This window comes from Aedes albopictus, chromosome 1, assembly GCF_035046485.1.
Source record: "Aedes albopictus strain Foshan chromosome 1, AalbF5, whole genome shotgun sequence".
NCBI lineage: Eukaryota > Metazoa > Arthropoda > Insecta > Diptera > Culicidae > Aedes > Aedes albopictus.
This window is the reverse complement of record NC_085136.1, coordinates 109,811,468-109,826,448: the sequence shown is the minus strand read 5'-3', so window position 1 is coordinate 109,826,448 and position 14,981 is coordinate 109,811,468. Positions and strand designations below refer to the sequence as shown.

At 41.5% G+C, this 14,981-nt stretch overlaps 1 protein-coding gene across 1 annotated transcript; it reads right to left on the bottom strand.

Moving 5' to 3' along the window:
* Positions 1–569: 569 nt before the first annotated feature.
* Positions 570–14,481, bottom strand: LOC109397717 (CKLF-like MARVEL transmembrane domain-containing protein 4). Its single transcript, XM_062845174.1, has 4 exons — positions 14,443–14,481; positions 14,150–14,317; positions 13,469–13,582; positions 570–1,517 (listed from the first exon to the last, which is right to left on the bottom strand). The coding sequence occupies exons 1-4, from the start codon at positions 14,464–14,466 to the stop codon at positions 1,437–1,439; spliced, it is 387 nt and encodes a 128-aa protein (XP_062701158.1). The 5' UTR covers positions 14,467–14,481; the 3' UTR covers positions 570–1,436.
* Positions 14,482–14,981: the final 500 nt, after the last annotated feature.

Below are 14,981 nucleotides of genomic sequence, written 5' to 3'. Positions count from 1 at the left end.
TAATTGCTGAAATAAATCATGCAGCAATTCCTTATGGAAGCTCGTAAATTCTGAAAAAAAATAAGGGATTCGTGCAAAAACTTCGAGAAATGTTCCCGAAAGAAACTCCCCTCGAAGATTTTTAAAAGTAGTTTGTAAAGGAACTCCTTGAGGAGCTCGTACAATGTGGTACCACTTACTTTCCCTTTTGCAGGGATGTTTAGGAGGATCTTTTCAGGAATTACTTGGAGAAGGAGAAGAAACTCTTGAATTGGTACAGGGTCTAAATGCACTAAAGTTTGGATTTGTTTCCAGTTGTATATAGATTACAACTATGTATCAGACAGTCTTCAGTACAATACAGAGCGTCTTTATAAAAATAATGCTGCAACCGTTCAGCGATAAGAACAGTAAAAAAAACCTTATACGACTAATACGTTTAACGTGATACCGATTATCGATTGCCAAATTACTCCGATCGGGAAACTCGGGCAGCTGATAAGAAACACAAAATGTCATTGATAAAGCAAGAAGGTACGTTTGATGTGGACTTTCGGCGAATATCCAAGCAAATTGACCCGCAGCCATCGTTCTTAACATAAATAGTCATTTATTCATCGAAATAATAAAATATTTGTCTCGTAATCAATAGTTAATGTTTGATTTTAACTCCAGTTGTTTAAATACGTTCATTTGTTTAAGGTTAACTTACATTAGACTTCATTTGATCCCTTCCACTGCTTTACGACATAAAAGTTACAGTTTCTGACATAGAGCCTCCTATATATGGTAGTTCTTCTAACGATTTGTTTTCGATTAAATTACGTTTCTTAACTTTTTGCACACTTTTTAACTTAACGATTTTTCGACGCAAAAAAAAAGTTTGATGTTCAACTAACTTTGTGTAACAATTTCCATCGTTTTACTAATTGATGAATGGCTTTACGAACGCTTTCTGAAGGCTGTTTACGTCATTTTTGGTTTTGAACTGTTCGACTGATGCAATGAGTGCTGAAGCGATAACAAAAAAATCGGTTATAAAAAACAAAAGTTTTAACAAAAAAAAACAAGTACAGTACAAAGCCTACGAAATAAAATGCACTAATTTGTTTGTTTGTGTTACTCCGTATTTTGTGTTTGAGTTTTGTGGGTGTGTTTACGTTAAAATGACTTTGTTTGATGCATTTTCAGTTAATTTAAACCACCAGCCAGCTGTGGAAGCCGTTAGTAGCAGCTGTGCACTGGAAGCTCGTGTTGCGATCTAAACGCGACCCAACATTCCTCGGAAGGGCCCTTTCGTTGCCATCTAAAAGCTAAGTATAGATGTTTGTTAGCACAATGTCAATCCACCGGATCACGATGGCGTTGTGTGGTTTTGTTGTTGTTGTTTTCGGTGTGGCTCTTCTTCTTAGTCACGTCTTTGCGGGATAAGTGGCGGCGTCACAACGGTTTGCTTGTTACACTCCGCTGGATCTGTGTTCCACGAAGAGGAAGTACGTTCCCGCCGTGTACGCCAGGAAGTTGAACAAACCGAACACCTGGAAAGGGAAGAGTTGAATGTTAATAAAGAACATGGAATTGAATGTCGACTCTACGCTGACACCGTAAATTGTTCTGTGATATAACATATAAAGCAGATTCAATCAGTAATTCTCTTCTTAACCAGGCCACAAGTTTTCGTCGCGGAGAACGATCAATTGACGGTCTTATCAATGATCACTTAAATATAATAGGAATCCTTTGATCCAACGAACCTTCCGTACTAACAAGCTATCCATCCTGTTACCTTTGTGGAGATGCAAGATGCAAAGGTAAACACGGTCTCTGAACACGAAGGGTTGCATATTCATATTCCTTCCTTTTCCCAACTGCTTGTAAGGACGTGGCCGGCGCCGTTGGTCTGTTTACAAGTCACGCTATGTCTGAACCAACAGATTATAAAAATTGAATGTACATCGGGTTTCTTTCCATAAAACATCAGTATTCAAGCTATATTTTCATTTGCAGAAGGTTTCAAAATATTCTATCGGGGAAATTTTGATTTTTCCATCTTTTTGATCGTTTTTCATACAAATTTGCTTGAAATCCTCATTTTCGGTCAATTTCTCTCCCATACAAAATGTATGGAAAAATTTTCACCGATAGAATATTTTAAAACCTTCTGCAAATGAAAATATAGCTTGAATACTGATGTTTTATGGAAAGAAACCCGATGTACATTCAATTTTTATAATCTGCTGGTTCAGACATAGCGTGCAAGTGTAAGTGGAATCACGAAACTATGCATAGACCACTCCCAGTAAACCATTCAATTGTTTTATTGTGCATTTTTATGGATTTCATTCAATCGCGAAGTAGCAACGAGCTGTACCGCACTAAGGACACCTGAACCGCTCGCGCAGAGGCTTTGTGCCACAAGCCGACGTAAGCCGAGACAATCACAGGAATCTTCTCACGAGCGAGCGTGGGCGAGGTGGTCTAGAGGTGGCGTGCGTGGTAACCAGTGTAGAGAATTGTCAGACAAAAGAGGCACAAAACAAGCAACAAAGAAGGCGCGGCGATTACTCTTTATCCCAACTGGTAACAGATAATGACATGATCTCGAACATTTTTGTTGCAGACAAAACGGAGCCAGAATTTGTTGCGTACTTTTCAACTCGTGAATAATCAATTATTACCAACCCAAAATCGAAACTTTTTGATGGTACATCTTCAGCAGCGTTGCAGTGTTTACCGACTCAAAGTTACCGCTCAAAAATCACAATGGAAGGCTTAAAAATCTCTAAACTGGTGGTGCACGATCTTTGTCCTATTCTGTCCAAGTTGGGACAAACGTATGTCGCATTGGGTAGAATGTCGCAACAAATTCAGGTTGTGACATTGTCGTTATTGTTGCGCGATGGTTGAATTTTGATTCACTGGTGGTAACAGATCTACGAGTACGTGCGCAGGATGAAAGATATCCAGCCTAGACATGGGCAACTCACTCGCGAATCGACTCGCAAAACCGAGTGAGTGAGCCATGATTCTTTTCAAAAGAGTTACGATTCAGTGAAGTTCATAACGGGTCCAACAATCTGCCGAAAAGAGTAGGCTGATTACGCACTTTCATAATAATTAGACGCAGAACACCGCAATCTTTGCCATTAGATCATTTTTTGGTTAGTTTATTGTATGGCTGACTCGCACCAGTGATTCGATTCTTTAGTGGCACACCCTAAAACGAAAGTACACAGCGAATGAGTAACTTGCGAAAAGACAAAGGATTTTTCACTCATATTTGCGTACGACTGGATCAGCACAAAAAAGTGCTGCACACAAGTTTGCATGAAATCTTTTGTCTTTTCGATCGCTGCGTGAAAGTTACTCTTTGCTCTGTGTACATCGATCTTTCCGTGCAGGAACAAAAATCTGTGTTATCTTGCATTTTATCACGTTATGCTAAGATTGTTAATTCGACGTCGACGTCCGGATCAAGAGAGCAGATTTTCTCAAAAACTGGACATATAAGAAAGGATTCGGCTCCGAAAACCAAATTTTTCATCAAATTCCGGAAATGAGTTATTGAATCGATCAAAAGATTCGCTCTCAAAATTGAATCAGTTTTCCCATCTCTAATCGAGCCCCTAACCTCCAAAAGATTAAGAAGGAGGTTGACCAGATGAACAACAACAAAGCTGTTGGAGCAGATAAACTACCAAGCGAGTTACTGAAACACGGTGGAGAAGCACTGGCGAGAGCACTACACTGGGTCATTACCAAGATTTGGGAGGAGGAAGTATTACCGGAGGAATGGATGGAAAGTACCGTGTGTCCCATCTCCAAAAAGGCGTCAAGTTGGATTGCGGGAACTATCGCGCGATCACACTACTGAGCGCTGCCTACAAGATACTTTCTCAAATGTTATTCCGCTGTCTATCACCGATTGCAAGAGAGTTCTTGGGGCAATGTCAGGCTGGATTCATGGGTGAACGCGCTACAATGGGACCAGATGCTCGCCATTCGCCAGGTGTTGCAGAAATGCCGCGAATACAACGTGCCCACACATCACTTGTTCATCGATTTCAAATCGGCGTATGATACAATCGATCTAGACTAGCTATGGCACATTATGCACGAATACGGATTCCCGGATAAACTGATAGGATTGATAAAGGCGACGATGGATCGAGTGGTGTGCGTAGTTCGAGTATCAGGGACACTCTCGAGTCCCTTCGAATCTCGCAGAAGTTTACGGCAAGGTCTTTCGTGCTTGCTGTTCAACATTGCTTTGGAGGGTGTAATAAGGAGAGCGGGGATAAACACGAGTGAAACGATTTTCACGAAGTCCGTTCAGCTGCTTGGTTTTCCTGATGATGTTGATACTATAGCACGCAAATTTGAGACGATGGCTGAAACGTACATATGACTAAAGAATGAAGCCAGGCGAATCGGTTCAGTTATTAATGTGTCGAGGACAAAGTACATGATGGCAAAGGGCTCCAGGGAAGAATCACCGCGCCCGCTACCCCGAATTTCTATCGGCGGTGATGAAATCGAGGCTGTTAAAGCATTCGTGTACTTGGGCTCACTGGTGACTACCAGCAGATAAATTCAGAGACGCATTGTGGCAGGGAATCGAGCATACTTTGGACTCCGCAGAACTCTACGATCGAACAAAGTTCACCGTCACACGAAGTTGACTATCTACAAAACGCTGATTAGACCGGTAGTCATCTATGGGCACGAAGCATGGACTCAGTGCACGTGCAGATGATCAACGCGCTCATGAAGTTTTCGAACGGAAGGTGCTGCGTACCATCTACGGCGAAGTGCAGATGGAAGATGGGAACTGCAGAAGGCGAATGAACCACGAACTGCATCAGCTGCTAAGAGAACCAACAACCATCGTACACACCGCGAAAATCGGGAGGCTACGGTGCGCGGGTCATGTCATCAGGATGTCAGATAGCAACCCGACTAAAATGGTTCTCGAGAGTCATCCGACCGGTACAAAAAGACGTGGTGGGTCGATCAAGTGGAGGACGATCTGCGGACTCTTCGCAGAGTGCAGAACTGGAGATACACAGAAGTGTGAGTCAGATCCCGCCAAAACTAGGCTAGCATGGACGATCTACGGAAATGTGTAAAGATTTGGCGGCCATCCCATCGGCTTCTACACATTTGCGCCCGATCAGCTGACGAAGATCTTCACGAAACGGTCAAGGAGTTTTTCTCGATCGAAAGTGACTGGTTTCCTATGGAGGAATGACTACGTTGAGTTCCCGGACAGCCAGGCTATGGCAGAACAGCGTCTCAAATGTTTGGAACGGTGACTTGGTAGGGACCCCGAGCTGCATAACAACGTGAAGCAGCAAATCAAGGATTACCAACGTAAAGGATATGCGTACGAGTTAACCGAAGAAAAAGGATGCGAATAACAGTGATCCTCGACGGATGTGGTATTTGCCCTTAGGGGTTGTGACAAATCCGAACAAACCAAGCAACTGCGTCGTTCACAACAGTGCTGTTTCGTTTCCGGCAACAACAAATCACCATAGCAGGTGACATTGGGGAAATGTTTCACCAGACCCAAATTCGTTCACAAGACCGTCAAGCTCAAAGATTTTATGGCCAGATGAACCTGGAGAAACGTACGAGGAATACGTCATGGAAGTGGCAACTTGCGGGTCGACCTGCTCGCCTTCGTCGGCCCAAGACATCAAGAACAGGAACGCTGAACGCTGAAGTGGAGCGAACAGTTCCCAGAGGCTGCGGTGGCCATCATAGAGTGCCATTACGTTGATGACTATCTGGACAGTCCGGATTGTAATGAAGAAGCTGTTCAACTGGTGCTGGCGATGTGAAGACCGTTCACGCTAAGACCAGATTTGATGTCCGGAATTGGCTTTCGAATACAGAGCTTGTTGTTCAACGAGTTGGGGATTCGGGTCAGAAGATTAATCTCTTCGTAGTCTCACAGTCGACAAAGGATCGAAGACTAAAAGGGTACTGGGAATGAGTTGGACACCGAAGTAGTACATGTTCACTTTTGCTTTTTCATGTGTGCGAGACAGTCTTCTCTTGTGTCATTAACTTCCAGATATAACATCAGGAAAGGGGATTCCGAAGCCGTTGCCAATACCACGTTTGGAGCTCCAGGCGGCGGTCATCGGTACACGACTGATGACGTCCATCCAGCAGAGCCACAAGCTGCCAATCTGCCAACCAACGAGTTATTTGGAGCGATTCAAAGACCTTCCAATCAAATCAATGAAATGGATCCAATCAAATCAATGAACTTACACGCAGTTTTTTGCGTTTCGAACAAGCGAGATCTTGGACGAGACCAAACTGGAAGAATGAAGATGGATTCCTTCGCGCCTGAACGTCGCTGACGAAGCGACAAAATGGGGAAATGGACCAGAATACGCGAGAACAGCCGATGGTTGTGTGAACCCCAAAGTTCCTCTGCAAAAAAGCGTAGGAGTGGCCAGAGCTCCCGGATGCAGATACGGCGGAAGAACAACGACCAGTCCACGTGCACTATTATGCGGTAGAGGAACCACTCGTCGACTTCAAGAGGTTTTCCGGTCTTCAACGTTTGTTTAGAACTGTTGCCCGTGTGCGTAAATTCATTGCCGTTGCTGCGTCTGCGATATTGTCAAGCCAAAAGATTCAGGAAGCGGAGTTTACGCTATGGCGTTGGGTTTAAGCGGAAATATACTCTGACGAACTACATATATTTCGTGTCAATCAGCAGCTAGAGACCCCTCAAGTACCAAGTCTAGATTCTCTAGACTTGTTGACTAAACAAAAATACTTGGGCCATCACTCTCTAGCTCAATTGACGAGGCTGGGTATACGATTGGATGGATGGTTGATAAATGCTCCACATGCTCCGTATGCTGTCAAATTTCCTGTGATTTGCTCGTCTCAACGTACCATCAGTGATTCGCACACAAAAGCCAAACCGTACTTAACGGAATACACAAAAGATTTTACATCTCCAGTCTTCGCATCATTGTTCTATAGGTTGCAAAACAGTGTGCTTATTGCACAGTTTACAAAGCTAGCCCACGATATCCCTAGATGGTTCCCATGCCAGAAGCCAGTGTAACTCCTTACGTCCGCGCCTTACTGCGGGCCGTTCCAGATACGAGTTTGGAAGTACGATGTGAAGAGTGTTAGAATATTTGGTCCAGCCTAATGTATGTTGCGATGTTTATCATCAATGCCCTGCACCGACCCTGCCTAATGTATGTATATTGTTTTTGTTTATACATTGTTTGTTGTTGTAATAAATAAACCGACCGCCGCGACATGCACACGCATCTTTGTGTTGCTCCGTGTTCTCCGCCGTTACGCTTCCGAAACATTCCCCCGGTAGTTTGTTGTCGGTCCCCTGGGTAGCTTTGTGGGCAGTGTTGGCCCTAAGTGTTAATTCCAATAAAGAGATAGGTGACGCTTGTGACGTGCCTTACAGTACGAGCCGTACACCTTGAAGTGGTGGGAAGTCGATGAATGGAGACGTGCAAAATGGCCATTCGAAGGATTACAGCCAAGCGAGGGGCACCGTAGGAAGTATGTAGCGACCAGGGGATCAACTTCGTCGGCGCAAGCAGAGAGCTGAAAGAGGAGATAACCAGCATCAACAAAGACCTAGCAGGAACGTACACAAACGCCGAAACGCAATGGCATTTTAACATTTTTAACCCGTCTGCTACCCCACATATGGGAGCGTCTTGTGATGTCGGTGTAGAACGGCGCTGAGGACCACTTCATCCGAAGGAAAGCCGGACGAAGAAACCTTCTACACCTACCTCACTGAAGTGGAGTGCATGGTTAACTCCCGTCCGTTAACCGACGTGCCGCTGTAATATGAGGATGGTCAGGCCATTACACCCAATCATTTCTTGCTGCTTAGCTCTTCTGGGGTGGTACAGCCAGCACAGCATCCAGTGGGCAAGCGAGCTCTACTCGGACAACCAATAATCGTATAAGATCTTGCATAAGATGATAACGTGGAGGCCATATGCGCACATGCCTCCATTTAGGTGCATATAAATGTACGCATATCGCCTCCACTTTAACATCTTTTTCAACATCTTATACGATCACTGGGTGACTGGGTAAGGACAAACTGGGACCAAGTCCGGCATCTTTTGGACCTATTCTAGTCGAAATGAATCGAGGAGTATTTTCCTCTTGTAAATTTTGAAACAAAATGGTTATCCAACTCCACGCTAGTTAAACCCGCAGTGCCGGTGATGCTGGTGGATGCGGGAAGGAACAGCTGGAAGCGTGGAAGGATCGTGAAGGTCTACGAGGAAGCAGATGAGATTGTACGACGGGCTGACGTTCCATCGTCAAGAAGATCAAAAGGTGTTTTATATTCTAGGATGTTCTAGGTGCTCCAAACTGTCCAATTGTCCAATTCTTCAAATCTACAAGAATATTTTTTTTGTATTTCCACTATAAATAATAGCATTGCATAACACAGCGCAACATTTTTTTGTCTCAAGAGCAAACTTATGTGTCTCTGACAGATTTTGGGCCGCTGAATCCGAATCTGGGCTCAGATTTGCTCCAGCACGTCACAATTTTGAGCTTTACCTCAATTTAAAGGACAAAATATGCGATTTTGGGCTTTTTTGACAGCAAGCCATTAAGCATGGAAATATTTTTTTAAGCAATCAAAAGGTAAATTGGTCAATTAACATCTAAATTAACGACTCATGCAAAATATTTCGTTTTACCAAATCAAATTTGATAGATTTAAGCATTTTATGTTAGTATGTAAACTTGCATGCAACTTTTGGAGGGTGACTTGTATGGGAAATATCGTACCTAACATAAATCGCTTAAAACTATCAAATTTGATTTGGTTAAACGAAATATTTTACATGAGTCGTTAATTTAGATGTTAATTGACCAATTTACCTTTTAATTGCTCAAAAAAAAATATTTCCATGCTTAATGGCTTAAAATAAAAAAAAAAGCCCAAATTCGCATATTTTGCCCTATAAATTGAGGTATAGCTCAAAATCGCGACGTGTTGGAGCAAATCTGAGCCCAGATTCGGATTCAGCGACCCAAAATCTGTCAGAGACACATATGTTTGCTCTTGAGACAGACCAAAAGTTAATTTTTGTTACGCTGTGTTATCTACTGGGATTCGTGGAGCTCTTGAAATCATTAATGTGCCGTGCGGTTAGGGGCGTCAGTCGTCTAGCCGTTTCGTAAGCCTCGGAGTGTGGGTTCGATTCCCACTCTAGTCGGTGAAAAGTTTTCGTCAAACGGAAAATTCACCACTGGATCACTGGGTTTTTCGTGTGTTGTCCGTTGTCTGATGTTAGTTATCCTGCAACCTCTGGTTGAAGACGGTGTAGTGTCTTTTTAATAGACACTAAGGGATATTCCAGGTCAGTCAAACTACCTTGAAGTTCAGAACTTCAGATCTACACTCGTAACAGTAGCCATATCTGTTATACTGAGTAACGTTGCATAATCAACCACGCTTACTAGACCAATCTGAAGTCTACTAGATATTATTACAAACCTTTGGGACGCTCAGAGTCGTGTAACCTGGCCTATAATGAAGTCCTTAAAATCTACAAAAATAACTTCATGTGCTTTCTCCATAGACATTATCATTGCATAATCTGCTGGAATCGGTGAAACTTTTGAAATCTTAAATGTCATTTAGAGACACTATGGGGATATCCCAGGTCAGCAAAACTACCTTGAAGTTCAGAACTTCAGATCTACACTCGTAACAGTAGCCATATCTGATATACTGAGTAACGTTTCATAATCAACCACGGTTATTGGACCAACCTGAAGTCTACTAGAAATTATTATAAACCTTTGGAGCATTCAGGGTCGTTTAAACTGACCTATAATGAAATCCTACAAATCTACAAGAATAATTGCATTGCATAATCTGCTGCTTATCTCTTGAAGTCTAAAATGTCATTAAAAGGCACTATGAGGATATTTCAGGTCAGCCAAACTATCTTGGAGTTCAGAACTTGTGGTCTACACTTCTAACATTAGCCATTTGTGATATACTGAGTAACGTTGAACAATCAACCGCAGTTACTGGATCAACCTGAAGTTTACTAGTTGTTATTACAAACATTTAGGTCATTTAGAGTCATCCAAACTGTCCAATAGTGAAGTCCTTCAAATCTGTAAGAATAATGTAATGTGTTTGCACCATAAATAATAGCATTGCATAATCTACTGGGATCCATGAAGGTCTTGAAACTTGAAATGTCATTTAGAGACACTATATGTACATCTCAGATTAGCCGGTCTACACTCGTAACAGCAGTCATATCTTAAATACTGAGTAACGTTGCATAATCAACCGCGGTTACTGGACCAACCTGCAGTCCACTAGATATTATTATAAACCTTTGGGACATTTGGACACAGAGAACAGACGTCAATCTTCGCTTTCTGCCTTGTGTAAAACTTTGTAACTGTCATATCAGAATATGTGGTTATGCTCCCGTTGCGCGGCGCCAGGTTCCCATCACTTACATTGTTGTGTTGTCATATTTGTTTCCAGTGCTCGCCGTTTTTGGCCGTTTGGTGCTCGTGTCACTTTGTGGCCTAGTGTATTTTAACGATGAACACTGCCATCGTGGGGTCAAATCGACTTTATATGTGGGGCAGTCTCCGTTGGTGGCGTTAAGGTACACTTAAATCACAGAGAACAGACATCCAAGTCCAGTTCTAAAGCTGTGTAAGGAATTTAACGGTCATTTGAAATGGCAACACAAGTGGCAACTTCGTGGTGGCGCTGCTGTCGCAAAGTTCCCACGCTGTTGTCGGTGGTGAATATAAAACTTATCTAGATATGCGTACTCACCACTGACTGTGGCAATTTGCCGCATAGGTAACGCTAGTGTTGTCAACGCTAAAAAAATTTAATCCTTACACAGCATTCGAGAAAATTTTCTATAGGCTTGGATGTCTGTTCTCTGTGCTTAAATTCTTTACACACGATTTCGGCGTATTTTTGTTCGAGCTTAAACGTCTGTTCTCTGTGATTTGGAGTCGTCCAAACTGTCCTGAAGTTTAACTCGTGACAGTAACAGTAGTAATTCTCACCATGAACTCTAACATGCCACATCCAACTGTTATATGGAATCCCCCACATCCAACACATCCAACTGTAATATAGATCAACCAAACTACTCCAGAGACTAAAGCTTCAGGTCTACACTTCTGATAATAGCTTTTGCCACTACGTTAAGTAGTACTGTATTAACCAAAGTAGTTCAAGGAGCAATAAGCCTTGTATTATATTTTTGCGATATTATAGGTCATTCTTACTTTTATGGTGCTTAGTTGATAAAAACAACCACTGTAACATGAAGTGGTTTCATTTTACATAGTAACGTTGAACAACCAGATAAAATCTATGAACCTCTTAATTCTCAAAGGTCGCTCCATGATAGTTTTGTGATAATTTGGCTCATCAAATCTTTCATGGAGTAGACAACTTCATATCTACACGTGCAATGCTAGCATGCTACACTAAATAATAATACGTAATGAACCATATTTTTTACTAATATTCTTCTAAGAATATTGAAGGTTGTTCAAACCTTCATGAAACTCATCTTTTAAAAGCTGCATTCGTTGTAGTCGTTGTAAAGGATTGTTGATTCGGATTTATTATAATAGTTATTAACGATAAATAAATGATTTAGATACAATCATTACAGTTGATAATATTGTGTAACTCAAAACAGCAAAAAAAGATACTTTTAGGGCTGTAGACTCCATGTTATACAGGGGATGGCCAGAATGTTTGGGATAGGCAACTTTTTTTCTCCCACAAAAAAATCAACATGCTGTAACTTTTCATAGAAGGCATCAAAACATCTCAAATTTTGACTGTTTGTCAACCTATTATATGTGCGTCATTGGTACAAATTTGGGCTCGATTGATTAATTTTTCGCGAAGTTAGAACCGTTCGGGTAAAACACTATTATTGAGACAACTAATTTTTGAACTGCCATATCTCGGAAACCAGTGAACCGAATTGAATGAATTTTTTCACGTTTATCAACAATATATTGATACTTAATATGACGTTATAAAATGTAATATTTTCTCACGGCAAATTAAGTTATACCGGATTGAAATTTTTACCCATATAGAGGAAAATAAGTCAAATTTACAATACCGCACAAAAAATACTAAATGTGTTCTTCCTTCAATCTAAATAGGCTCTAATATATTTGATTAGAGGTAACTTGAGAACAGAAGTGGAAAATCTTTGGATATCAACACTAAAATTTATTGACATTGATGTAAAAAAATGACATTTTTTCGAGAAAAATCCAAAAAGTTCCTATCCATGATAACTGTTTTCAACATTCAAAAAGTATCTATGTTTTAATAGTTTGTGGAGCATTTACATATTGTTAATGTACGTTCAAAATTTCATTCAATTCGGTTCACTGATTTCCGAGATATATCACCTCAAAAATGAGTTGCCTGAAAAATAGTGTTTTACCCGAACGGTTCTAACTTTGCGAAATATTAATCAATCGAGCTCAAATTTGTACCAATGATGCAAACATAATAGGTTGACAAACAGTCAAAATTTGAGATTTTTTGATGCGCTCTATGAAAAGTTATAGCTTGTTGAACTTTTTGTGAGAGAAAAAAAAGTTGCCTATCCCAAACATTTTGGCCATCCCCTGTATATTGCAGGACAGTGTGTACGATTCGGAATATCCTGAAGCTATGTAATAGTCTCTGATTATATTCTGTGAGCTCCAGTGAGTCTAATAGATTATACATCATAACACTATGTAGCTAAAACAGAAGCTTCAATTGATGTAAATGCTAGATTTCAAACATCATAATAATTTGGATAACCCCAGCTGGACATGATAGATTGCAAATAGTAGATTTGTATAATGAAAGATGTTACAGTTACACCTGTAGACTTTAGGATCTAAACTGAAGAACAGGTTGGATGACCTAGGATATCCCGACCAAACTGATACTGTCTATTGAACTTTCAAAAGACTTGCTGGACATAATAGATTACAAATCGTAGCTTTGTATAATAAAATAAGTTATCGTTACGCCCATAGAATTTAGTATGTAAACTCAATAACAGTTTGGATGACCTAGGATATTCCACTGCTCTAATACTAATACTAATACTAATACTTTAGGATCTAAACTCCAGAACAGTTTGGATGACCTAGGATAGCTAGAGAAAATATTCTACATCATGTGCCACCTTTGTTATGCTGTTGAGCATCAAAGCTATAGAAATACGTGGAAAAAAACTTAATAATTACGCTTGGAAAAAATCCGGCATCAAAGGGTTAAGCAAAAACTGCAGCCTGGTTTAAACAAGAATTACTCATGCAAACTAAAAAAAAAATTTGATTTGTCTTTATTAAAGAGACTTTCAGCCCTTGGCCGTAAAAAAAGCTGTAAACATTGAAGTTTTCATTTACTCACCCCCGCCGCGATGTTCGCGCTCCTAAAGTACCCGTACAGATTGGACCACGTCGCCAGCTGCACAATGAATGCAATGAGGTACAGCAACGTTGCAAAGCCCGTATTTATCAACTCCTAAAATGAAAAGCAGAGAAATTAATCCCAAAATCGGTCTGGTTGTCATAAAATCGATCCCACCGCCTCCGAACATCGAACCAGACAAGCAAAAATCGGTTCAACTCCCACAAAGGGGCTTCACGCTCCATTGACTAACTGGAGCCGACCCGATCAACGACGACGAGACGCAACAGCTCCGTCCTGATCCGAATCCGGCCCGGACTAAGAGAAGAATCGATTACACACTCGGGTAGCTGCTTCCTACCTACGTGTGCATACGGCGCGTCAGTTTCGAGGGGTATTGTCGTTGTTACAAACGATCAGGTATCGGATTCTTTTTTTCGTGGGTGGGATCGACTTCCATTTATGAATATTGACAAAAGCGGAGCACAGAAAACGGACGTTCAAGTTTTGTTTTGAGAAGCCACACATTTTTAAATTTTTTAGAACGCTAGCGCCACCTGGCGTTGTTGAAGTATCAACAACAACACCAAGTGGTGAATATAAACAAGTTTCATATTCACCACCCTCATCGAAATTGTGGTTTTGAAAGTCCATTATCTGTGACCTGCACAAGCTACTTACCGTCAGAATCCAGTTGATGGGCAGATTCAGTACCTCCCTGATACCGAGCAGGTACACAAAGCTCCACAGTACGGTGGCAATAAATGATGTGACCACGACAAACAGGAACCAATGGGTGCCTCCGACCAGGGCAGGTGACGCACAGGCCATGCAAATGATACCGAATACCTGCAACAAGAGAGAGAACGGAGGGAAAATGTTTATCCAAATTAGATTCAACATTAGAAACACAGTAAACAGATATGTCCAAGGCAAATACTGGAAACAAGCTTGACCACGCGGGTTTCAGATACCTGTACGTATACCTGCAAATGCATTTGTCTATTTGCTTCCCACGGAAAACAAGAGACCTTCAAATCCACTTTGGTATAGGAGAGTGACACCAATCCCCAGTGGACACGCGGTTTGGCGCAACATAACTGGCTCCCACTCTGCAGTGCACGACGCACACGTACATATCTAACGGTTGAGAAAATGTGCACTCATCCAGAGAAAATAGACCACCTCACGGCGAAATTCTATCTCTTTCGCTCTTTCAGAGAGTTTAAAAACAACAGGACCAGTACCTGTCAAATCTGACAGGTGCTGGTCCCGTTGTTTTCTAATTTTCCGTAGGAGAGAAAAAGAGCGATTTCTTGATGACGTCACCGTGCAATGGAGTATAGGTAGAGAAGCGAAGAGTGAACAGCCGCCAGAACGGCAACACTTTTTCTGTTTTGATTTCATCGCTCGAATGCTGGCAACTGCAGCAAAGCAGATTAATTCACCCATCGAAGGTAGTGCCTATCTCGCATACCGCATTTGAAAACTATTTATACTGTTGTTTTATTAA

Coding starts and splice junctions, on each gene's coding strand:
- LOC109397717 (XM_062845174.1), bottom strand. CDS start 14,466: ATGCATTTGCAGGTATACGTACAG. Junction 14,318..14,442: donor ATTTGCAGGTATACGTACAG/GTATCTGAAACC, acceptor CTCTTGTTGCAG/GTATTCGGTATCATTTGCAT. Junction 13,583..14,149: donor CCATCAACTGGATTCTGACG/GTAAGTAGCTTG, acceptor TTTTCATTTTAG/GAGTTGATAAATACGGGCTT.